The sequence below is a fragment of the Equus przewalskii genome, chromosome 14, assembly GCF_037783145.1.
Source record: "Equus przewalskii isolate Varuska chromosome 14, EquPr2, whole genome shotgun sequence".
Taxonomy (NCBI): Eukaryota; Metazoa; Chordata; class Mammalia; order Perissodactyla; family Equidae; genus Equus; species Equus przewalskii.
The window spans coordinates 13,285,619-13,311,116 of NC_091844.1; the positions used below are offsets into that span (position 1 = coordinate 13,285,619).

At 42.6% G+C, this 25,498-nt stretch overlaps 1 protein-coding gene across 1 annotated transcript in view; it reads right to left on the reverse strand.

The window, feature by feature from the left end:
• The window catches only part of BUB1 (BUB1 mitotic checkpoint serine/threonine kinase), a 41,714-nt gene extending 16,446 nt beyond the window's left edge, over nucleotides 1–25,268 (reverse strand). The window contains exons 1-17 of the mRNA XM_070573608.1: nucleotides 24,922–25,268; nucleotides 21,472–21,531; nucleotides 21,254–21,392; nucleotides 20,222–20,418; nucleotides 19,101–19,144; nucleotides 18,339–18,439; nucleotides 16,447–16,499; nucleotides 16,170–16,354; nucleotides 14,802–14,941; nucleotides 10,155–10,387; nucleotides 8,311–8,369; nucleotides 6,959–7,087; nucleotides 6,756–6,866; nucleotides 5,904–6,003; nucleotides 4,861–4,942; nucleotides 3,976–4,150; nucleotides 2,157–2,244 (exon numbers count right to left, since the gene is read on the reverse strand). Of these exons, the coding sequence (XP_070429709.1) occupies nucleotides 2,157–2,244; nucleotides 3,976–4,150; nucleotides 4,861–4,942; nucleotides 5,904–6,003; nucleotides 6,756–6,866; nucleotides 6,959–7,087; nucleotides 8,311–8,369; nucleotides 10,155–10,387; nucleotides 14,802–14,941; nucleotides 16,170–16,354; nucleotides 16,447–16,499; nucleotides 18,339–18,439; nucleotides 19,101–19,144; nucleotides 20,222–20,418; nucleotides 21,254–21,392; nucleotides 21,472–21,531; nucleotides 24,922–24,950 (1,925 nt within the window). The 5' untranslated portion in view covers nucleotides 24,951–25,268. The remainder of the gene's footprint in view (nucleotides 1–2,156; nucleotides 2,245–3,975; nucleotides 4,151–4,860; nucleotides 4,943–5,903; nucleotides 6,004–6,755; nucleotides 6,867–6,958; nucleotides 7,088–8,310; nucleotides 8,370–10,154; nucleotides 10,388–14,801; nucleotides 14,942–16,169; nucleotides 16,355–16,446; nucleotides 16,500–18,338; nucleotides 18,440–19,100; nucleotides 19,145–20,221; nucleotides 20,419–21,253; nucleotides 21,393–21,471; nucleotides 21,532–24,921) is intronic.
• Between the last annotated feature and the right edge of the window lie 230 nt (nucleotides 25,269–25,498).

Consider the following 25,498-nt stretch of genomic DNA (forward strand, 5'->3'; position numbering starts at 1 on the left):
TTCCCCAACACCGTGTCCATTTTGAGGAGCACTGGCCGAGTATTCTGCAGTAGGTCCCTCAGTAGAGGTTTCTCTCATGTTTTCCTCATGACTAGAGTGTGATTATTGGTTTTGGGGAAGAACATCAGAGAGGTGAAGTGTCCTTCTCCTCGCGTGCGATCACCAAGAATTACCCCTGGTGATGTCGCCTTAATCACTGGGTGAAGGCACTGTCTGCCGGGTTCCCCTAAGGTCCTACCCTGGATTGTCATAACTGTATACCATTCGACCCAGCGCACGTATGCCAGCATACAACAATTCCTTGGTTCTTAGATATTGAAAATATTTCCAATGTTTTATATTACAACTAAACAGGCATTAAGGATATCCATACACACTGACAAGGTTGTTTCCAAACCCATGTACAATGCTATTAGCAACCTGGGCGCCCAAATTACTGTGAGTGCATAAATGATTAACAAAACCCTTTTCCCTTCTCCACGAGAATTTGAGTTTTGGTGAACTTTCTAGCTCCTCTCCCCTGAAAACTGAAAAGACTATCACTGTCACCATTGCTTACAATAAAAAGTAACCCTCACTAGTAACCGTATCTAAGCAGGGAGAACTACACATATGTGCTGGGAATCTGTGGCTTCAGGCGCGATGACTCTCGTAACGGGCCCGTCCCTCGTGGGGACCCTGGAAGCTAAATCTATGAGTGGTGCCAGAGCCACTGGCTTTTGGGGAAATAAATCTTCTAAGCCGGGAAGCTTCTGCGCCTTGTCCCAAGTGAGTCTCGTTCCCCTGCACTGAACTGTCACGGGGCGCTCGGGGGCGGGAGGCCTCAAAGACGACAGTTTCTCGCACAGTTATGCACGCTGCTGGCACCTGTGATTTTTGCCTTATTACTTCTAAGTGAATCTTATGCCAAGTGTGTCTCATGGTAGTCTTGTGAGCCAAAAGTTTAGCTGCCTGAAGGAAGATTCCTTGTGGGCGGTACAGACTATGCCCATTGGGTAGAATTTTATTTATTTATTTTTTTCTGCTTTGTCTCCCCAAACCCCCGCTGTACACAGTTGTATATCTTAGTTGCAGGTCCTTCTAGTTGTGGGATGTGGGACACCGCCTCAACGTGGCCTGACAAGTGGTGCCATGTCTGCGCCCAGGATCCGAACCCTGGGCCACTGCAGCGGAGCGCGCAAACTTAACCACTCGGCCACAGAGCCAGCCCCTAGAATTTTAAATTAAAAGACAAAATCTGTTTAATCTGCATTCATTTTACTATTAGTGAGTTAACCATGTTCTAAATGGTTACTCATTATTTTCTTCTTCTGTAAATTCTGCTCATGTCCTTTATCCAATCATTTATTTACTAGGGTCTTTGTTCAAGAAGAGGTTTTTGATAACAAGAGGCAGTACAGCATAGAGGCGAGAGCGAGGGTTCTGAAATCAGAGATATGAGCTCAAATTCCAGTGCTGTAAATTAGAAGCTACACGCCTTTAGATCAATTATTTAGCCCGGTAGACCTGGTTTCCTCATCCACGTGGTGGAAAAGAATAGTTCCTACAACTAAAGTTATTGTAAGAATTAAAGGATACAGGACATGAAAAGCATAGCGCTGTGCTGAAATATAATAAATATTCAAAAGATAGTAGCGACTTTTAGCCTCCATTACATACACCAGCCTATTCCAGTACGCTGGAATTTTATCTCTGCAAAGCATTAATGTAGGGCAGGTCTGCATTTTGGACCAATCCCTAAGAGGCTTAAACATTCGATCTTCCTCCTCCTAACAGAGAGTTATTGATTTCCTCAATTATAATGGGTATAAAGAAGCAATCATGTGTTTGCTCAGTTCTGCAATAGTCTTTATATGTCAGGGTCTTTGGTAAGAGTATGTGCAGTTTTGCTCCCAATAATGAGTGGAAGTCAGCCGCAGACACCTTCCCCACTGGGACTCTCTGCCACTCCAGTGCTTCGCTCACTGCCCTGACGGATCCAGTGTTTAGGTTAATCATCATATTTATATCCACAGAGTACCTTCTGACTCACAGCTGCGAGTCAATACAAAGTCTATTAGCCCTTAAGGGTTGGCATTAGGGATTCCATTACAGCTTAAAACGCAAAGCAAGAATGAAAATGATGAGTGACAGAACCACGTACGCCCTCACAGTACCTGAACTTTCTGTCTTTTAAGGGTTCCACCATGTTTTCTTCACAAGCGTCCAAAGTCACACGGGTGCATTGTTTGGCTACCACATTTTCTGAAATATACAGAAAATTAGAGACATAATCTATGTGCATAGGTGCACACATACAATTTTATATGATTATAAAGTCCAGGATTCCTTTTCACGCTGACTTTTGTTATAATTTCAAAATAGTGTTCCATAGTAAAATGTGCCACATTTTAAAAACGGAAAAAGACATCACTTAAAAACTTCCACTACTAACACATGTGAGCATTTCAACTTTACACATCTAATCCAAACAATCCTTCAGGAGAAAAGGATGCAGAGAGGAGCAGGTCCGCTGGCGTGGGCGGCGGGCACACCCTGCTGCAGGGGGCCCGTCCACAAGGGCGTGAGAGTGAGAGGCTGCCGTGCGCCCGGCGGGCGGAGATCTCGGTGTCTTTCAGTCTCACCTGCTTTATTCAGCGGGCTGGCAATCAGTTAAGCGAACTGATTTATTGTGTTTGTACCAGGAAGCTACCTGTCAATACTTAGCTTCACACTCTTCAACTTACAAAAAGAAAAAACCCTCTCTAAGAACAGACGACCTGGCTGGGGCAGAAGCAGCCTTCCCTTCCACCAGGCGGGGCTCATACCGTGCAGCCCAGTGTGGCCCCAGACTACATCTTACCAGAGACTGCCTCACCCAACAGGTGCTAACACTTTTCAGTACCAGAGCACCGGCTTCTGTTTATACAACCAAAGTGGCAAATTCTCGAAGAACAGCCAATACTGACTTTTTGAAAGACTCCTAACTGATTAAACTAGTTTCCTGAATGGAAAAATCTTTACATTTTTTTTTTTTTATTATGATGGCACTTGGCAATTGTTTGTTTCAACTGAACTCTCCTTTAAAATTCAGAAAAAAGTATAACATATTGGGTTAGTCCTCTAAGAAAAAATTTTTACTCCTCAGTAAAAAATGTTTAGGCCCACAGGCTCGGGCTCCAGACGACAACATGCCCCCGTCCCGGGGAAGGGAAATCTTCAGCAGCTCCTTCATTGGTGCTCTGAACAACTGCTATTTAGAAAACAGTGCCAGCAGTGGGAGTTTGGCTAATCAATTAGTAGTCATCAAAACAGTAAAGTGGCCCCAGACCTCATACATTTTATACTTTGGTACTTAATAGGTAATAATTATCTGTATGCAATAACTATGTCATTTATTAAAGTTCAGTTCAGACATAAAGATCTTTGATATGGGAGTGTTACGTTTGGGAAAATAAGGACCATTTGTGAGTTTTATCATTACTCTCTTGAAGTCAGATCACTGAAAAAAAAATAAGAAAAAATGATTTTGAGTATAGTTCTTGGCTACAACTCTAACATCATAAAATTTGTAGATACATATCAAGTACTAAAAATTTGCTATTTGATACTCAACAAAGTAGAAAATATAAATGTTCATTATTTTTAGCATTCAAATAACTTAATCTGTCCATAGCGGCCATCTGGTTTGTTGTAAAACATGAAATAAACCTAAACCCTATACAAACGAGTTGTCCTTTGTCTATTTGCCTTTAAATGCCTCTGTAGGTTTTTCTCCTGTTCTTCCTATAATCTAAGTTACTAAATTTGAAAATGCACAGACTTTATGAAGACGGTTCGCCAAAAGAAAAATCCATAGAGATAATAAAGCGATGAACGCATTTTTAAGTTTCCTCTTTAGGATTTTCAAACTTCCCACTTAGAATTTTCAAGACGAAAACTAATACTGAAAGAACTGAAGGTGGCAGAAGACGAGACTCAGAGTGTAGGGCACACCTTTATCTTCTAGAGCGTGCACTAAGTCCCCCGCAAGCTTGTGGAAGGGGGTGGACGCCAGTTGTGCCGCAGACGTGAAGTCCCCAGGGCCCTTCGGACTGGGCGCCAGGGCTCTGCTGCAGCGGACGCCCCAGACGGTCGAGTCGTCCAAGAACTCCTCGGTGTGCGGTGCTTCCTGCAACAAAAGGTGAACTGGAAAAAGCAGCAACCTCCCCGTCTCGTCCATGAAATCAACACATTAATACTTTAAGATTTGGAGAAATGAGGAATTAAAGAAGAAACAGATGTAACCCCTGGCTAACACATGAGGACATCGTGGTTCTGTTCTTTTCCCAGAACTGGGACTGTTCCTCTTTAACGTGCCCCAGTGGGGTCGTACGGCACACAGGGGCCACGTTTTTGTTTTTCAATTTTTACAGTTTTTTTAAATTTGTAAAGTCTAGGTTTACAGAGGAATTAGAAACATAGGACAGAGTTCCCATATATCCTTCATCAAACTTCTAATGTTAACATTTTATGGAACCTGGTACATTTGTAAAAATTAAACCATACTATTAACTAGAGATGTTACTTGGATTTCATCCTTTTCCTGCTAAAGTCCCTTTATCTGCTCCGGGATCCAAGCCAGGATACCACGTTGTATTTAGCCATCATGTCTCCTTCGTCTCCACCAATCTACGCCCTAACCCTACACACAGCCTGGCACATAATAGATACTCAGATAATTACAGAATAATGTTTCCCAAAAACCCTCTCTTCCTATAACATTGTATTTTTCAGCACAGTTTTATATACACCATCTCATTTAATTGGCTCAATCATTTGTAAAATGAAGAGGAAAGGGTTGTAAGACCCATTTCATGGATGAAGCAGAGATTTACCGACCTTCGGTTTTGAAGGAAATCCGCTTACAGAGCGTTCCCCAAAGGTCCTGGCTCCTGTGGGTTTACTCTTAGGCTGTGGTAACCTAAGGGAAGATTTACAAAATTATAAGTAGTAAAATGTGCTAAGGACATAAATGCTACCATTAAGTGTGAGTGTTAGAAACATTCTGCACTTATCCTATTTAACTAGTTAATATTTATACACAGATTCCTTCCTTTCACAGCAGTTGTAGCAAAACTGAGCACAAATTGAATTAACATAACTGCGTATATAAAAGTAGTTCTACAGTTACTTAAGTGAGGGTAGAAAATACAGAAATTTCTATCACACTGAGTTGTAAGTTTTAGGAACAAAAAAGAAGTCAGGGCCACGGCCCACAGAAGGTCATGGATGCCATCCATCTTATTTATTTCCAGCGCTTGGTCTAGCTGTGGAATTTCTCTCTGAGAGCTGGTCAGGCCCTTTCTCCTTTCTACCTCAGTATGAATCTCTTCTACACCGTGACACCTTTAATTCACGCTGACACCTCTCTTCCTACAGTTTACACCATTCATTGTGAAAATTCCTGGAGCTACCCACTCCACCCCCAGATAGGGCTCGCTAACGTACCCTCCCTCTGCAGCATGACCCAATATAAGCCACTCCCTTCCTATTTTATCAACCCTGCAGATATAAACAGAGCAAGCATGGATATCTGTACTGGTGAATTCATTCACATCTAATACAACTTCAAACCTAGAGAACCCCTCAATTCTCTGTTTATAACCATGCTGTTTTCCTTTTTAACACATGCTTTTGCTACGGGAGGTCTGCTTTCTCGTAACTCCTGAATAGCACTGAGGATCTGGAGAACTTTAGCCACAACCTCCTGGTCATGTGGTCAAAGGCTCATCAGTGGCGGCACTGGCACTGGGACCCAGAGCATCTGATGCGCAGGCCACGTTCTCCCACCACCTCGAGTCCCAGAGGAACCTGTGCAGCCTCCTGTGTCCATGTGACAACATGCATCTCCCTCAATGCTATTTTAACTAGATTTTTTTTACCCGTAATTTTCTTTGTTTCCATCATCAAACACAGGAAAAGCAGATGACAAAGAAGAGATAATCTTGTTGACTCCCCAAGCCCCAGAAGACCTTGCATTTTCTGCAACAGAGAAAAAACAGCATTTAATATTGCATTAGGGAAAATATACTATCCTTTATGCTAAACTTCAATTATAAATAAGAAAACGGAATAACAGCTTACAGAAAAGAACTGTTACCAGTTTTTCAAATACTAGATAACAAGATAAGTCACTTTGTATTAAAAGGAAGTGACTTAACCATGGTCACAGGGGTTACTACTCAAACTTCCAGGTCCCAAGTTCCTACCACATACAAAGCCTGTGTCCATCATTCGCCTAAAACACTGCTGCTGTCGCCTGACTCACTGACTAAAGCTCCCAGGGGCTTTGTTTTCCATTTCCTGTAAGGAAGAATTAATCTCCTGGCTTTACATTTCAGGTCCTCCTGAGTCTAAGTGGATCCTACTTATCTTGATCATGATCTCTCTCCGGCATCCAGCACGAATCCCCTGACTTTAGACCCCGCCTCAGCCCTTCCTCCACCAGGCAAGCTCTGGTCGCGCCTCAAGTACGCAGTCTTTCCTGACCATTCCCACCCACGGGGATTGTGTTCTCCTTTTACTTACTATTATTGTTTAAGGAGCAAAACAAATCTGTGACACACATTGAGCACCTTGTCAAACAGTCCCATGGTTCTCATTTCATGTATTCCCTACCCTTATGTGACAAGCTAACCAAGGGCAGGGCCACTTCTTGTAGAACCCTTGACATTTCCAGTGGCAACCACCCACAAGGCCGTGCACTTAGTAGCTTTTAAACAAATTGTTATTACTTTGAAACTGGGCTTCAAACGCATCTTCATTTTGATCAAGAGATGGCCATTCATCTTTGTCATCGGAAATATCAGGAAGTGTGGGAGCTTGAAACATATTCATGATGAAACCTTAAAATAGAAAGAGCAACTGTAAAGAGGGTTGCAACAGAGCTTTCATCAATTTGTTGTCAGATGCCACACATTCCAACAAAAGGCCTTACCTAACGCCTCCTTCGTGTGCACGGTGGGTGACGGCTGCACTCTGGAAGGTGTTGCCTGAACCGTTCCCAGTGATGTGTTGGGAGTTGTGTGAAACGAACTTGTGTTAACAGCCTTATGTGTTTCACACCCTATTAAAGGAAGGGGGACAAAACGCAGTATCAGCAGGAGAATCAGAACAATTGAGAAGGCACACAATTTAACAAACTTATCACAATGAAAACATTGTATTATTGTTGATAATTATCACTGAAGGCTGCCATTATTATACGCTTTCATATCTTTTGTTTTTATGTTTATAATAGTCCTAGGAAGTAGATAAGGCAAGAATGATCCTTTTGTAGAAAGGTAAATGAAAGCTCACAGAGATTAAGTGACTTGTTGTAAGATCATATCCCCAAGAAACACACGTTAATGGTCACATTGTAAATCTGAAGATGGGCTTTCCATCTCATCCGCTGGAGTGCAGGCAATGGCGTACACAGCGGCATACAGGCCCTGCACAACCTCGGCCCTGGTCACCCTGACCTCACCTTTCTCCTTCTTGCCCTGCTCACTCCAGCCACTTCGGCCTCTCTGCTGTGCCTAGAACACACCAGGGGCATTCCCACCTGAGGGCTTGGCACCTGCTGTTCCCTCTGCCTGAAACAGGTTCTCCAAGCTGGCCGCATGGCAGCTCCCTCCTTCAGGCCTTTATCTTAATGTTACTTTCCTTGTGGGTGTCTTTCCCGGTCACCTTGGAAGTGTCAAGTGCCCTCCCTAACAGCAACACTGGTGATTTTTGTCCTTTTTGTTCGTGACTACATCCCTAACTACCTAGAATGGGGTCTGGCACTTAGCGAGTGCTCAGTAAGCCTTGCTTATATGTAGGTGCCTCCAGCTATTTCGAGTAGCTCTGCTCCCCACTGAAGTGTCACTGGAAAGGATGTGACAGTAACATCGGGGGAAGAGTGAATGCCCAATCTGTGTCTTATTTACAAAATTCACCTTTTATGCAAATGCCTCTAACAAAGTACTACTACATAGAAGTATAACTCTCCCAGTTAAACTTTCAATCACCTTGCCTACATCACAACATATGAAAGATAACTCTTGCTGTGGATTAATCTGCTGAGAAATTTAATAGGAAAGTTTTCACAAATCAAGTTTCGAAGGATTCCAACTAATAAGATGTGACTGACAAATGGATTTCTCCCTTCCTCGGAAACGATCTGGGGCTTATCCAACCGCTACATCTAAGAATAGGAAAGCTAAACTCGGGCTCAGGTCCGAAGCCTTCATGAACCACAGCCACCACACAGACCTCTGAGCGACCGGAGGGGCCTGCAACAAATTCGTTATAACTAAACATTACCTTCTTTGATCTCTGCTCCGCTCTGTGGCTTAAGTTCGTGAGTATTTTTATTCACACATCTGGAAGAGAAAACTCGAGACACTCACTCAAGAAAGAACAGTAAAAAACGTCAGCAATTACAAGCCTGTTGTTAAAATACAGATGGAACTGCTGAGGTCTATAGTGTAAGTAAATAAAACGCTTGTTTCATTTTCTCTCACTTCCTTTTGAGGAAAAGAATTCTTACAGATAAAGGCCAGGTACTAAACATTTGCTTGACACAGTGATCCTGTATCTTGACACCATGATGATCATTCCTACATGTGGTCGGGCAGCACAACACCTCCCCTAATTCAAATGATCCCATTTATTACACTGGCTAGGGGCGAATCCCCGGCTCGAGGCCTGGTGCCCAGAGCAGCCATGCAGAGCCACGGAATGGAAAGCCCCGTGTGCCCCAGCTGCACAGGCCGCCTCTCTTGTGACAAGCCAGAAGCCACAGTGCATTGTTCTCCAGACTTTCACAGTTACCAAGAAAGAAAAAACGTCACCTAAGACATATCACAGCTTGTTTTAAGTACAGTCTGGACCGTGGACAGTCCTGAGTGCAGTGGACTTCACCTGTCTACTGAGCATTGCTAGAATTGCCTTAGCGGGCCCCGTTAAGATAGAAAGTAAAAAGCGCAAAACACTTAATTTTACAAATCGCCACTAAACTGTCAGGAAAACATGAGTTTTCACATAAGATTCCAGAGAAAGGCACCCTTACTCTGCCACGGTCAGCTGTCTAGGCTACTGAGAGCGCAGTGGGGCGGGGGGTGTCCATTCAGTCCCTCACCTGGGCCAGGCCAATCGGAAGTGCTTCTGACTGAGATCTAAATGCTCACTAGGTTAAAGACTCTCACAATTTTATAAGGGACAGCTGTCTCGGGCGCCCACAACCTCAGACTCCATCTCCCTATGGGGCCTGTCACCGCTGCTGTTTTTACCACTGTATAATTGATAAATTAACTATGAACTAATGGAGTCGCAGCCCCCACACAACAGTCCTCGTCTTACATCCATGGTAAGATACAGGACACGGGTCTGAACTATTATCCTAATGTGAGTGAAAAAGCATGACGATCTTAAATCTTATTTCCAGGAGAAATCACTGACAAAAGTTAATCTTGGGCCTTGAGGAGAAGCAGTAACAAGAACTGCAATCTGTGCTAAGGGGTTTAGCCCAAGGGGAGAATGTGAATTATACTGTAGCTTTTATTTTTTTTTAATCAATAAAATTGTATGCTTAAAAAAGAGAGAGAGCGTGCCAAAGTGAATGAAGATAAAAATTTAAACAAGCCACGTGACATCAATTGTAATCTCTGAAATCTAGGAGAATCCCTCAAAATTGGGGAAGAACCTGCACAGCAGTGTATAGATAGACTCGGGAATATTGTGCAACGGATATTAACCCCAAACTGCTTCCGGTGGGAAGACAGAGGGAACATGAGAAGAACACATGTCAAGAAGTGTGTGGATAATAATAACCCCTACAAGCCAGTAAGCAAAGGCAATTTCAGTTTAACAGCTGTATATTCTTCAGTTACAAAAAAACTACTGAGTTTCAGGGTATTAAAAATTTTTAGTTCAAGAGAGAAGTATGAAGTAGAATAAACACTCTAAAAGAAGCATGGAATAAGTAACTGAAAGATTTGGGGCTAATGTTTTGGTAACTTGCTTTTTCAACAGGGTGCCCATCTAAAAATTGTTTTAGAAAACAGGAATCATCCATGGCTCACAGACTGCTCTTGATGCTGCAGTCTGGAAGGAAGCCGACAGACGGCACTCCATCACTCCCATCTCTGGGACTACCTTCAGCTTACCTGGCATCTTTTCCTGCTGCTGCAAACGCGGCGTCTGTCACTGGCTGGGCCGTCAGAGGCCCAGGAGGAGCTGCGCTCTGGCTGACGGCTGGGGACACCAAAGGAACAACAGGAGGTGCCTGTCTGGGTGTCTCTCCCACGTTCTCTGAGGTCTGCTGGCTGCTGGCTAGAAGAGCTGGAGCTCTCAGCTCCTTCTGGGAGCCTACGCTTGGCACCACAGGCGCCAGATGAACCTTCATGTTACGCAAACAAACAAAAAAGCCATGAAGTCCAGAATATTACTAATTAGGTATTGCAACTTTCCAACTGGCATCTGTCTTCGGTAGATGCCTTTCCCCTTGAGGTAGCCCCTTGCCCCGTCAGGAGTCCTGAAATGAACAGTCAACAACAGAGGTCAGGCCACACAATGGATGCGTTTGTAGCATCTTAACCACAGACACAATCGGCAGCTCTCTCTCCTAGCACTGAAATAACCAGCCCCTATTGTTCTATCATTATTTAAGAACTGTCTTATTCCTCTTTACTTAATTTTGGGAAAAGACCAACAAATCAATGCTATCAAATGCTCATAATGGTGTTCCTTCCATTAAAATAATAATTGCCACAAAAGCATGGCTCACAATGGGAAGGATAACAAGCTCTTGACTGAAAACCTTTGCTTTTCTAACCACAGGTACTTGGACTGAACTTGGCCACTCTATGTTACCAAGTTAAAAGACAGAAGAGTTAATTCCCCACCATTTCAAAGTATTCTCACACATTGTTAAGAACAGCACCAAATGTCTAGGGCAAGAATAGTTACTTCATAGACAAATGGGAAAAATATAAAAAGTCCATTCTCATTAATCACCAAAAAAGAAATTTAAAAATGACCTATACCATTTTCTCACCTATCAAACTAGTAAAGATTGAAAATAATCGTAATATTCAATTCTGAAGAAGTATTTTTCAAAAAGAATAATCAGACTTTCTTTACCAAATATCAAAACACACAACTAAACTGTGGTAAATACACAATATAGAATGATCAAGAAGAAACCAATTGACCAAAACAAAGGTACAGATATTTCAGAAATGGATCTTGTATATAAAAATTTACTATGTGATAAAGACATTTTTTTTTTTGAGGAAGATTAGCCCTAACTACTGCCAGTCCTCTTTTTTGCTGAGGAAGCCTAGCCCTGAGCTAACATCCATGCCCATCTTCCTCTACTTTATATGTGGGACGCCTACCACAGCATAGCATGCCAAGTGGTGCCATGTTGCACCCAGGATTCGAACCGGCGGACACCGGGCTGCCGAAGCGGAATGGGCAAACTTAACTGCTGCGCCACCAGGCCGGCCCCTGATAAAGACATTCTAAATCAATGAGGAAAGGCTGAGCTGGTCAATAAACGATTTAGAGACAATTGGCAATCTACCTTGAAAATATGTCCTTATGTCATCCAAACACAAAAGTTAAGTCCGTAAAAGGAGGATTCCAGTTAAAGACAATGGCTTGAACATGCGCTTTATCATTTGTTCCCTCCCAAAACCTCACCAAAATGACACAGAAGAATTCTTATACCTAAAACAGCAATTGGAGGAGGCTGATCTCTGGAGAAGTTCAGAAATTTATTTATTTATTTTTCTGCTGAGGAAGACTGGCCCTGAGCTAACATCCATGCCTATCTTCTTCTACTTTATATGTGGGACGCCTGCCACAGTGTGGCTTGACAAGTGGTGTGTAGGTCTGCATCTGGGATCTGAACCAGTGAACCCCAGGCCACCGAGGCAGAATGTGCAAACTTAACTTAACTGCTGCGCCACCAGGCCTGCCCCCAGAAATTTAGATTTCAGAATGGAAGTGCAGGTGGAGCTGAAAACAGGAACATGGTAATAGTAAGTCTGTCTCAAAAGCAGAGCCTGAGTCCCATTCTTGCAGGTGCATGCAGGGGCTTAGTCCCCTTGCCCCACCTGGCAGCAGACTGGAGCTTTCCTTCCTGGAGAAACTGAATCAAATGGCCTCTGGACTAGGGCAGAAAGGTGGTGGTAACAGAGACCACACTAGAAACAAAAGGACCGAGTCAGTTTACTTCCACAACAGTGGGACCTCTAGCCCCTGCCCTTGGCTCCCCAAATGCTAGCAGCTGAGTTTATACTCTCAAATCAAAATTAAAGATGGCTCTTCGGAATATGTCTGCGGAAGAAAAGAGACACCTCCCAGTGAGGCTGAGCAGTCAACTAGCCCCTCACCACCCAGGGCTTCCGATCAGCCTTCTCAGGCCTGCTTTTGGATGAGCTGACAGTAAAGATCATCAGAGATATGATAAGCTTTCAATACGAAGCACAAAGACCAAAACAAATAAATGACATTTACAATAAAGGAATTTATAAATAAAATAAATAAAAGGAAATAAAGGACTCTGAGATAGGGGAAAAAAACGTTAACGTCTTTAGCCTGACAGATAAGCTACTACATTCACAGAAGAATAAGCAGCTATGAAAATGAACATTCAAAATAAAAAAGCTGTTTGATCCTTAAAATGTGATCAGAAATAAAAGAATTTAATAAGATGGCCATAAAAAGTTAGGGAAATCTCCCAGAAAGTTAGGAGGAAAAGGCACAAAGACAGAAAACTGGAGAACAAAGTTAAGAAAATCAGAGGATCAGTCTGGGATAGTCTACTTTTAAATATGAGTTACAGAAAACAAGAACGTGCGTGGGCAAGAATCACTAAACAAGAAAAAAAAGAAAAATCAATAAAACCCCCCAGAACTGCAGGACTACAGTGCTCAACTACTGAGTGTAACGGAGGGAAAGATCAACACCTGGCACATCACCATCATGTCACAGCACGGGAAGAGGCAATCTGAGGCACATCTGGAGAACAGCAGAGGTCACATTCGAAGAAGCAAGTTTCAGAATGACGGTGGGCTTCTCAGCACCAACATGGGAGCAAAAGCCTAGAGCACTGCCTTCAAAACTTCTGAGGGAACATTTCCCCCCGAGAATGTCATGCCCAGCCAACCAACCACCCCAGGGAAAGGGTAGAATGAAGACGCTTATAGATGTGCGAGAGACCTCATATATACTTTTTTAAAGAAAGCTCTTAGAGATTGTGCGCCACCAAAACAGGGATCCACCCCAGGAGAGGAGAGAGGGAAGGACGGCTGCTCCAAAGCCCGCGTGGAGGAGGAGGACAGAAGGCTCGGGGAGGCATGCGGCCAAGAAAAGTGAAACTGAGAGCGTCTCTGATGCATTTGAACAAAATGAAAGGATATTTCTAGTTTTTTCAGAGAGTTTGGGGATAAATGTCTGCTGCACCAAAAAAAATATAGCAAAAGCAAAAATGGGACAATCATTTTAACAATTTCTTGGAACTCTCCAGGGACAACATAAATTATACAAGAATGGAAATCCAAATAAATAAGAACAAACAATCCAATAGAAAAATGGACAAAGTCTATCAAAGTCAATTTAAAGGAAAAAAGGACAAACAGCCACTAGCTGTATTTTAAAGAGTCCAAATTCACCGGTAATTAAAAAAACACACATCAAGTGGTTGAAAATATTTAGGACAGCTAACATTAGCCAAGCGTATAGAAGAAACAGGGCTTTTATTCACTATTATTGGAGTGTTAACACAGTAAATTTTTGGAGGGCAGACGGACAGTATTTTAGGTGCCCAAACTTCAAAGGCAGCAATTCCACTTCTCTGCATCTTTTCTAGAGAAATAATCTCATTTGTACAAGAACGCTCACTGTAGCACAACTGGCAACAGTTGCCACACAGCACGTGCCCTCCTTCAGGGTATGACAGAGACTGTGCTGCAAGCAGAATGAGTTAACTCTCCATGTCATAACAGTGAAAGATCCGTAAAAAGCGATAGCAGGAAAAGCAGAAAATATTTACATAGAAACTTCAACTGTATTCATATTTATGTGTGTTCACACACAGTAAAGGTCTGGAAAAATACAAACTACAGTAGCTAGCAATGAAGGAGAGCATCATTTATATATACTATACATACATGCACATATACATATATACAACACATATTAAGTTTTTTAAAATCATCATATAGTCATGTATTTTTATAATTTTTAAAATATGTAAGAAAATAAGGTGTTTTATCTTCATTGTATCCTATATCGCAGACATACACTATGTGAAAACTTAAGCAACCCATTATATAGATAAAATTCATTTATTCTCAATCTACTCCATTCATTTAATAATTTTAAGAAAATATATGTGGCTCTAAAGCTTTCGCCACCTCTCCCCTCTTTCAACGTGAAACAGTGGCAAACAGGAAAGAGATGACAATTAATTTGTCTAGAGGACAAATTAATGAAATTATATTCAAATCTCATTATATAATAGTTATTGTACCAAAAAAATCAGAAAAAGGACTATATAAATTAATACATAAATAAATAAAAATGTACACATATACAAAAACATACTATAAATTCTGTTCAGTAACTTCCTTTTCTCATTCTACATTTTGAACGTCTTTCTGTGTCAAATTATTTTAAAACTCAGAAAGCTAGTGGCTAAATTATCATCAAAATTAACTCTAAAGACAGGGCATAGAAAGGAGGAAGTAAACGTGGGAAGGAGTTTCACGGGGCGTGGCAGCGTCAGCGAGGAGCACGCGTACCTCAGGCCCCTCCTGGACGGCGGCCGGGTTCTCTGCCATTCGACCCAGCTGCTTATGCAGTTCGTCTATCTTCTGCTTTAACAGCTGCTCTTCAAAGGCGCTTGCTTCTTTCCTCTTCATATAATGTCTGTCTTCATTTACTTTAGGAAAGATCAAAACTGGTTTGCATCAAAGTTTAAATTCAGGCCATCAGAGGAATATACACAAAATGAGTGAAAGGTTATTTTTAGGATGTTTCTTGTTTTTACTAGACTTTTCCATGTGTCTTGGGTTATTAGAACTGAAAAGTGTATTACGTTTTAATTATAATTTTTACCTGCCCTCAGCATGGTTACTGAAGTTCAGGGCATGTAAGTTACAAAAATTTCCATGCTGATCAACAATAATATTTGGTAATAATACAGTACAATACTACGCACTTTTGTAAAACAATCATGACCGTGGAAATTATCCGAAAATGGAACAGCTTTTAAAAGATATAAATCTCTAGGTGCTTTCTAAGAAGAAATAAAAGTAAAGTGCACTGAAATTATATTGTGGGTCATCCCACTTCCATGACGGGTTAACACAACCATCTCATGTACAAATCAAATCGCCCAGCTAAGTCTTTAGGTCACGGTATGTGAAAGAAAAAGGTACCTGTGCCCCGCACAGAATGGGCTCCTCCATGAGCGTGAACAGCATTAACTGTTCTCTCAGTCACCGACTAAATGAGAAAGTGAACAAACAAGGCGGGCCAGCAGAGTGGCCGCAGTACAAACAACTAGATGGTGTGAAAGCCCCGAGTGGAACAGGGTTCACTTTCCTCTCTAAGGTCCACGTTGTTACAGCAACGGCGAGTGCAGACATTGGTATCAGCACTACGGTTTTCCCCGTGAGGAACAAATCTGATGCAGCCCGTGGTGTAAATAACATGGCCCTCAACAGAGGACTCCTTCTGAATGTCTCATTGGAGCAGCTGCACATCTCAGAAAAGCTCTTCAACTCCAGTTCCTAACTTAATCTTTTCACAGTGCAGACAACTGATTAGCGATCTAGAATTGCTATCCACAGAAGTTCAAATCCAGACAATATAAATATCTAGTTCACCAAGAGCTAAGGCAACACTGTATGGATATCTACGTTAGTGCTGCTTTAACTCTGGGATTTGCTGTCAGGACAACTTAGTTGTCAAGTTAGTTCTTGAACAAACATAGCTGCTACTCTAGTATCTAACAAAGATTTCCAGCCCTCTGATAGGATGAGCTGGAGACCTTCTCGCAGATTCTTTCAGCATAGTCAATTATCTGTTAAAAAATGTAATTACTCCAGAAATGAGGATTATTTTAAGTGACATAAGAATATCCCAAATAATAGGAGTGCAAGTACCCCACTGTTCATGCTTTCTCCGTTGATTATATTTCTGGGCTCTCAGTTCTTCAAAGGAAAATTCTGAATCTCCACGAATAAGCTTCTCTTTGCAATACATAACAACCTGCTGAACATCAGCGTTGGCTGCCAAAGACGGCGGTACAGAATAGCCTGATTTAGAAATCATGATCACCCTTTGTTCCCTATAATGGGGAAAAATATATTATTTACAACGTATACTGAGGCAGCTCTTGAAGGAAACTATGTAAAAGATTAACGCACTGACTGTACTTACGTATTTGAGTCTTTATCACAAGCTGAAGAATTCACTCCATAAAGTTCTGAACCCTAAAAAGACAAAAAAGAAACACTCACTTATCTGAAAAGAAACCATGACTCAAATTATTTCACAAAACAATATGAAATGCTTAAGGGTCCTCTTAATCATCAAGTAGATTTACGTGTGTGCTTCAAAATGATGATTAATATCTGAAGCTTTAGTTTGCAATCTTAATATTATGAGAACTTTTGAAACTAGAGTCCAGTAAGAAAGCAACTTAAAAAAATTTCTACTTGGTAGTAGAGAAGGGCACTTATTTTCTTTTGAGCCATAGTCTAGGAGCTGGGCCACTGTCCCTAACTCTTACGGGATTAACATTCCAAATAGATACATTTAAAAAAACCATTAAGATTTTCTTCTGGTACTATTCTACCTTCAGGAGTTCCCAGTGCTAGCATTCATCTGCTAAACAAATATTTAATGAACACCTCAGGGGCCAGCCCTGTGGCCAAGTGGTTAAGTTCGCGTGCTCTGCTTCGGAGGCCCAGGGGTTCACCACTTCGGATCCTGGGTGCGGACATGGCATTGCTCATCAGGCCATGCTGAGGCAGCCTCCCACATAGCACAACCAGAAGGACCTACAACTAGAATATACAACTATGTACAGGGGTCGGGGGGGAGGCTTTGGGGAGAAGAAGAAAGAAGGAGACTGGCAACAGATGTTAACTCAGGTGCCAACCTTAAAAAAAGAAGAACACCTCACACATTTCATGTGCTGAGCCAGGTGCTCAGGTGCTGGGACTATGACAGTAAACAAAGACCCCTCTCTGCTGTCTGGACACTCACAGATGGGGCAACAGGAAGTAATGAGGCTGGCAAGCATGTGTAGGACGTAAATTGGGATAGTTTGACTATCTATCACAGTTAGAAATGAACATCCTACTTCTAGGAAAACGTTATATTAATACAACTTGCACATGTGCACTAAGAACAGAGGCATTTCCATTGGATTTAGCTTAAAGCAGCTCCCGGCAAACTCTGAAAGAGCAACTGTACTGTGAAGAAGAAAGATGCTGAGAAACAAGGCTGAGGGAAGAGGGACCTGAGCATTTTTACACGTTGATAGGTCATCAGGGCAGAAGAGATTCCCACAGGGCAAAAATCCCAAGGGAGATGGAAGACAAGCACGGTGGAAGGCCGCCTCCCACACTGCAAGAGCAGGGCAGGGCAGTCACATTTACTGGTTTGTGCGGGAAAACTGACAAACGTTGTCTGATTCTGCTGTCTCACTGAAATAGTATTTTGTCTGCTCATAAGGAAGAGGTTAGAGGTAGCCAGGTCCCACATCTGAGGAGAGGGAAGAGAAGTTTAAAATCGCTCTAATTTGGCATTAAAGGGCGAAATGGGAAACATAAGAGATACATAAAACATAAATGAGCTGGGAAAATGGAAACGTAATTGCTGGAAGGAAGGAAAGCCCTGGCTGGGGTTACAGGCACCACGTGTGAAGCTCTGCGATTCTCAGCCAGGGCTCAGGAGCTCCGGGTGGGTGTGATCCACAGGAGGGATCCTGGCCCCATGCGAGGGAGGCCAGCAGAACAAAGGAGAGAAGCTGTGGGGAGGAAGTGAACACAGGAGGGTGTGTAGTGGGGGTCCCCAGGTCAGATCAACGCAGGAAGTTATGGTCAGATAATAAGTTCTTTAAGTCTAATATTTGAGATCAACAGTGGTAGATGACAACAGGCCAGCAAGCTGCCACAGGTGCAGGTGGCTGACATGGAGGATGGAGGTTAGAGTCACGCGAGACAAGTCAAAGAAATGAGATGCCGAAGTGGACACGCAAGGCAGCAGGCTGACTGTTCAATACCCTGTCCAGCTTCCACACAACCCGCAAATGTTATTATTACCTGATTCTTAGAAACGCTGGCTGAGTTATTTCCTGGATTTGATTTTGATGTCATCATTTGGTTTAAAACCTGATCATTATGTAGAGGTTCTGAGGTTCTAGCTATGGGGGGGGAAGGATGAAAGGTAAAGGGGAAAGGTAAAACCATATTAAATAAAATCACAAATACATCCCCCTAATCTTTCAATAAGCAGCATAAGAAATACATCAACTCATTCACACCATCTCAGAAAATGTAACTAAAACAGTTTTTAGATGAGAAATATTATAGAGACAATTTTCTGATCAATTCAAAATGCACAAAGAACCTGAAAGAAATGTAAACTCTAACTAGTTATTTTAAACAACAGGAGAGGATAGTAAATGATTATTGCTGAAACGTAATCTTCATTTCTAGGGGAAAAAAATGACTATATTTCTTTGAAAGTTGAACTAAACACATTTGCTTCAATTCAGAACAGATGGACTCCAGAGTAAGCAATGTCCTCTATTTTGAGCAATCTTGATTTTTTTTTAACCCTAAAAACACAATTAAATCACCAAGTTATTCTGTGGGTGCGCTCTTTCAATGTGCTGAGACAGAACTCCTGCTCTCCAGAGCTGGGTAACGGGCATTATTATTACCAGAGTACCTTCCCTGTTACCTAAGACAATACAGTCAATCAATGCTGAATGGATTTGTTTTTTAAGGAAAAAAAAAAAGCAGTGCAAATCAGAGACTAAATTATCAACAATTGAGACATTTTAGAAAGCATTGCTTTACCTTGAGCTGGCAAATGGGTTTTGGTGAGGCGTGTTTGAAACAACCTAAATGACAGAAGAAAGGCGTTGATATAGATTATAGACTTCAGTTTAATACATATTTGTATTAAAGCAAAAAGTATATATAATAGCTTATTATAAACTAGTAAAGACTGATGTCAAGAGAGAATGTAAAGCTGAATTTTAGAGTTGCTTCAAAATTTAAAAAAAAATTTTGGGATTATTTTCATATCCAATACACTTATATTAGAGAAATTCCTCCTTTGGCCTGAGCAAGGGGTACGGTCAGATAAGCTGGTTCACAGGCTGCTCGAGAAGGGGAGGGCAAAATCTAGTTGACTCTTTGAGTACATAATTTGGTTACATGTATCACAAGCCTTAAAACTCTTCCTCCAGCCTCGGACTCAACAGTTTGAATTCTGAGAACCTATCAGAAGGAATTTGAGAAAAATAGGAAATAGATTAGGAAATACTCTTATGAAGAAGGAAAGAGACCTGACACAAAGCTGGATACGTATGTAGAGCATGCTTGCAATTCTATGACAAGGAGAGAAACAAATGTCTGCTAAAATAAATGCCAGGTTTCCTCTGCTTCTTTAGTTTTCTGTATTTTCTGAATACCCTAAATGATAAATGAGTATTTAATCACAGCAAAAGTAAAAAATTGTGAAAAACAAAGTTATTCATTAAGATATTCATTATGTTGTTCCTTGTAAAGACCAAAATGTTGGAAACAACTTAAATGTTCAGTTGGAGAACAGTTAAATTCTGACAACTCTGGGACAGATTTCCTAACTACTTTTTAAGTACAGAAAGTTCCTAATTTCTTAAGAGCAGTATGAAGCTCAGTATATATAACCACACATACAGTATGACTTACTGTTAAAACACACAAACACAAAGGCACACACACAGGCCTAGGAAGAGATATTGGAAGGAAATGCACGAAAATGTTAACAGTAATATTTGTGAGCAGTTGGTTTTCCTTTACGCTACTCTGTATTATCCACATTTTCCACAATGAGAAGGATTTTCCTGTATAAACAGGTAATAAAACGTTTTAAGCGCAAACCGTACATCTCAGAGCAGGAAATGCCATGTGGAGTCTTATTTTCAAACTACCTGTACTGCTGTTGCAGCAGCTCGCTAGGTTCAGCCTGGTTTTGAATTCCTCTCCGAAAAACAGCGCTGGCGTGCTGTAGATTTCCTTGGCCTTCCAGATGCCCAGCCCAGGCTACGTACAGCGGAGAGGACAGGGTCCCGATCCCATGGTTGTACAGAAACTCAAAAAACTGATGACGGTCACTGTTGCATTCAGCCTAGAAAACCCCAAAGCAGACAGACATCAGGACACAGGACTGCGAGTCCAGATGGGCGGAGCGCAGGCTGGCCCCAGTGTCCAGTCTTCACGGCGGCTTCAGGATGCACCGCGGAGGGCGAGCCCTGGGTGGCTCTCTGATGGCGAACCTAAAAGTTAAGCTCACTCCTTTCCTTGACATTCAATGCCCCCATAATTACCCACGCTATTTCCCAAGACAGCAGGCTCTATAATGACTATACAAGTATTCTTTCTGTCTTAACCTGAGCTTGCCCAAGTTCCACTGGGTGCCTCTAACCTTAGTATCTAGTAATTCAGTGAACAAGCCCATGCTTACTCTAGCCATGCCATTCATGATTTTATTACTCGTGTCCCCAGGCCTTTATTCCAAGATGAAAGAGACCCAACCTTTAAGGTCTAACCTGAGGCAGCCTTCTCTTTTTAGTACTAAATTAGTTTCTGAGAGCTCATATTTTCTTAATTATTCATGATGAATTTAATTTATTCCCAGGAACTCTTAGTACCTGGGAGTGCCCGCCTACCTCCCTTCCCCTAAGCACACTTCTCATCCAACAATCCTTCTTATAATTTAATAGTTTCTATCTCGTGTTGTAACATTTAATGACTTGATACACAGAGAAAGAGGGTTTTAAAATTAAATCCCTAAGTCCATAATATAGAAGCTAAAAAGTTCTAAAATACACATCTCTGGCCACATAACTTTTAAAAATTTATGATTGGAAACATAAGGAATTAAAGAAAAGACAGTCATTTTGGAAAAAAGCAAAAGTACAATATGATTATAGATTTTACTATACATCTGAAAGCATACTTACAAATTTCAAACAATAATTGATGAATCTTGAGTCATTGTGGTATCTCTTCTTATCTAAAAATTCCTTCATTAAATGTTCTAATAAAGTTGTCAAGTAGTCCTTATTTTCAGGAAAGTTATTTTCTACCCACCGAATGTAACTAGAAAGATAGAGGTAACATTAATTTTCAGGACAGCATACAGCTTGTTATAGGAAAAAAAAATAAACTCAATGCTCACCTTTCCCATTCACCAAGTGGATCATGGCCCTTGTAGCTCTGCATATGGGCTTCAAACATTCTAGAACCAGAAAAATATGCACATGGGATATTAGCGATAATTCTTAAAAGCAAAAGATTTTATATTTATCATTCATACACCTTAAAATGGAAATCTTAAATATCAATTTGTATGCTATATTAAAATCAAAAGAGCATTCACTCAGAGGTGGTCAGAAAACTCAGACGCAGTCAGTGTTTTTCCAGAAGAAGATAAGACTCAAGGCCCCTGAGCTGAGCCCTAGAGAGAGGCAGCTGGAGGAGTCCCCAGCTCTGGCCCCAGGGTCTCCTCCTCTCACTGAGTCCCAGCGTCACTCCCACCATGAGAGGCAGCACCCAAAAGTCTGCTGCTTCTCATCCCAACGGCGGGACCCAGGCGTGGCACCGCCTCGGACCCCTCTGTGCTGCTCAGGAGTGTGGCTGAGACATTGCTGGAACGAGATTTGAAGAGCGCTTGTGAATGGCTGCCAGCAGCCCTGGGTACCACTAATCGGGGTTTCCAGATAGTCTGCTTTCCGGGCCTCAGTGGAACACAGCGTCCCTAAGGAAGAACACGCGGTGGCAACACTCGCAGATCAGCCACCACAGTTCCCAGAGAACCCAGCTAGCCCCTATTCCACACACCCAACCACGGCTTAAAAACCAACCGGGCCGGGTATAGCTCTCCACCGCAGCTCAGGGGCTAGTGGGGTAAACGAACACAAAGAAACAGGTAAAAGAATGCCAGGTGACACTAAGCACTTAGGGAAGAAACGAAATAACTGGAGAAGGGTAAAAATGGGATATGCTTTATAATTTTTAGATAGAGTGGTCAAGGAAGGCCTGCCTTTCTGAGGGGGTGACATCTGATCAGAGGCAGAGAGCCACGCCACTATGTAAGAGTGCTGAGCTAGGAGACGGTGGGGTTGACAGGAGCTAATTTGCATTTTCAAACAACCATTCTGTCTCTCCAAGTGAGGAAGGGGGTGGGGGAGGAGAACAGAAGAGGGAAACCAGCTGGAAAGCTACAGCGCAGTCACGGTCCCAGCTCCCAGCGACAGGGCAGTGAGATGGACCAGTGTGGGAACAGTTACAAGGGTGGAATCTGGGGTGTTTTGGAGAAAAAGACAATGGGACTTGCTGATGGCACTGCATACTGGGTGTGAGAGAGTCAAGCTAAAGAAGACCTCCAGGTTTTCTATCAGAGAAATCACATGAATTTTGGAAAAAAAGATTTAAAAGTAGTACTTTCTTCTAGCTATCATATCAGAATACAAACGAAATCAATGTTTCTTACAACTCAAAATCCAGAAGCCACAAAAGAAAAGCTAGATAAAGTCAACTATAAATAAATAAAAGGCTTCTACATGTCAAATAAACAAAACAAACGCCAAGCAGAGTCAAAAGAGAAATGATAAACTGGGATAACAAACAGAACTTCCAGAAATTGGGGGGGGGGGGGGGAACCAAAATTTAAAAAGTGAACAAAAGGCATTCCACAGAAAAATACTCAATCTCTCTAAGAGAAATTCACCTCACTGAGATACAATTTCTCAATCACCAGACGGGCAAAAATGTGACAACAGTGTCCAAGAGAGGCAGTGGAAACGGGCACTCTTCTCCTGCTTGCAGGTGGGAGTGCCCTCAATCTCTGCCACAGGAATGGGTAACAGCTATCAAAATTATGAGGGATTTACTTTTGATCTAGCAAACCCACTTCTGGGAATCTAGAAGACAGATAATCGGTGTATGTGCAAAAGGCCACGTGAACAAGCTTTTTCACTGTGGCTCTATTTGTAACAGCAAAAGATTGTCAACAACCCAGGTGTTCATCAATGAGGGACTTTTTAGATCAATTATTGTATATGAAATATTATGCCAGCGTAAAAAAGAATAAGAAAGAGCTCTGTGTACGGACAGAAATCTCCAAGGATAGTGTTAAGCAAAAAAAACAACAAAAAAGCAGTGTATACAGTCTGCTATGTTTTATGTGAGATAAAGACAGGAATTGTACACACACACGTACACATAAATATATAGCTATATTAATATATTATTATAATATAATCATTTACATTTACAAAAAGAAACTCTTGAGAAATAAACTAGAAAAATGGTTAAATATGAGGGGATGTGAGAGTAGACAGGTGCCAGTCTTCCTCTGTTTTGTATGTGGGTCCCTGCCACAGCATGGCCACTGACAGTGGTGTGGGTCTGCGCTGAGGAACCAATCAAACCTGGGCCACTGAAGTGGAGTGCACCTAACAACCACTAGGCCACTGGGGCTGGCACCTCTAAATCTTTTTTTAACCATATAAATGTATTACTTATTTTTAAAAAATAAAATTATTTTTACATTTTGAATCACCCTCTCATACCTCGTAACGGATAAATTGCTACAACGTCAGAACCTTTCTCCCCAAATACATGCAATAATAGGCTGCCCCACAAAAACATTTCACCTTCTGATACCAAGCACATTTTCCTAGTAAAATGGCCTAAATCCACGGTAAGTTACCACTAAAACACCCAGTTCATTAAAGCAAATTAGTGTTTAGTAAGTCAAAACAAGGTCAGAAATTCCCAATTTCTCTTTTAAAATGAGGGAAAACAAATTTCTAAAAGTGAAATCCTTTGCTGGCTAGATTGAAGGCTAAAGAAAAAGTCTTAAAGCAAATGGACTTTTGTTTTGACTGTACTTAACGACCTCAGCCTTCTGTCCCAAAGAGAGATTACCCGGGTGCTGATAAAACTAACCAGTTTTACTTGCTATCACATAAGATTTAACTGCTTTTGAAACAGTCTGGATAAATCACCTAAGTCATCAAGCAAAAGCATGGAAATTTAAAAAATTGTTAGTACGCTGACATAAATGACAATAAGCATAGTTGTTCTTAAAGTGCACGTATTCAAACACTTTTTAAAACTGACTGTGGGATTATGGGTAAGAGCAGTTTTAAGTTCTTTCCCTGTAGGAGGCTTTGAAAGTTTCTCATGAAACCTACACATGAAGTTTAGGTTCTTTCGTTGGGTTCCATTTTTGTCTCCAGGGCGGCGATCTGCCCAGAGGGGGGTTCCTTACAAAGAATAAATGTGAGCTCCGAGGGTCTCGCGAATTGCACGAATCCCCCCAAACTGGTCTCAACAGAGAGCATCTGCTACGTGGCCCAGAGTCCCATCAACGACTCACAAGTGGCCCACAGCCTAGCTGGGGTGGGGTGGGGATGCAGTGGGGTGGGGACAAACTGCAGAGCCGGGGTGGGGGGGGGGGGGCCGGGAGGGGCTTCAGGGAGGCAGGTCTGGGGCGGGCCGGGCCGAGGACCCGCAGACCGCCAGGCCCGAATCCGCGGTCGCCAGGCCCCTCGGCGCCCGCAGCCGGGGGTCGCGCCCCCGTCCCCCCGCCCCTACCCCCACCCCCGAGACCGACACTTACCGAATGGCATTCTCCAGGTTATCACCCATGGTGAGAGGACGCCGGCCAGCAGCAGCCCCGCCGGCACCGCGAGCGAGCAGCCGCCGATTTGAATCTCCCGCGCAGCCGCAGTCGCCGCGACGGGCGTTTGCAGGGCGCCTGCTCTCGGCCTCGGCCGCCGACCGGCTGGCCAATCGCCGGCGCCGTTGCCAGGAGACCAAGTCCCGCCTCCGTCCCCCGCGCCCGCTGCTCTTTCCGCTTCCCCGCCGCCGCCCGCCCGCTAGCCCGAGAGCTCGCCGCCGGCGGGGAGAGGGCTGGTGTCGCTGGTGCGGCGCGTGGAGGGCACGGAGCCTTCAGATCCGTGCAGTGAAGCCTGGAGGTCTCCAAGGGTCCCAGCCTGTCGCTTTCATTTGCTATCGCGGTGTGGTCACTCGGCCAACCCCGCCTAGGGTTTCCCCTGGGTCTTTGATGAATTCAAGCTGGATTGACTCACGTGTAGACAATGGGTTTTTTCCTCAGCCATCCAAGTTGCACCTGGCTTACATAATTCACGATTAAGCTCTCGTCACAGGGAAGGCATCATAGGAGAAAAATATCT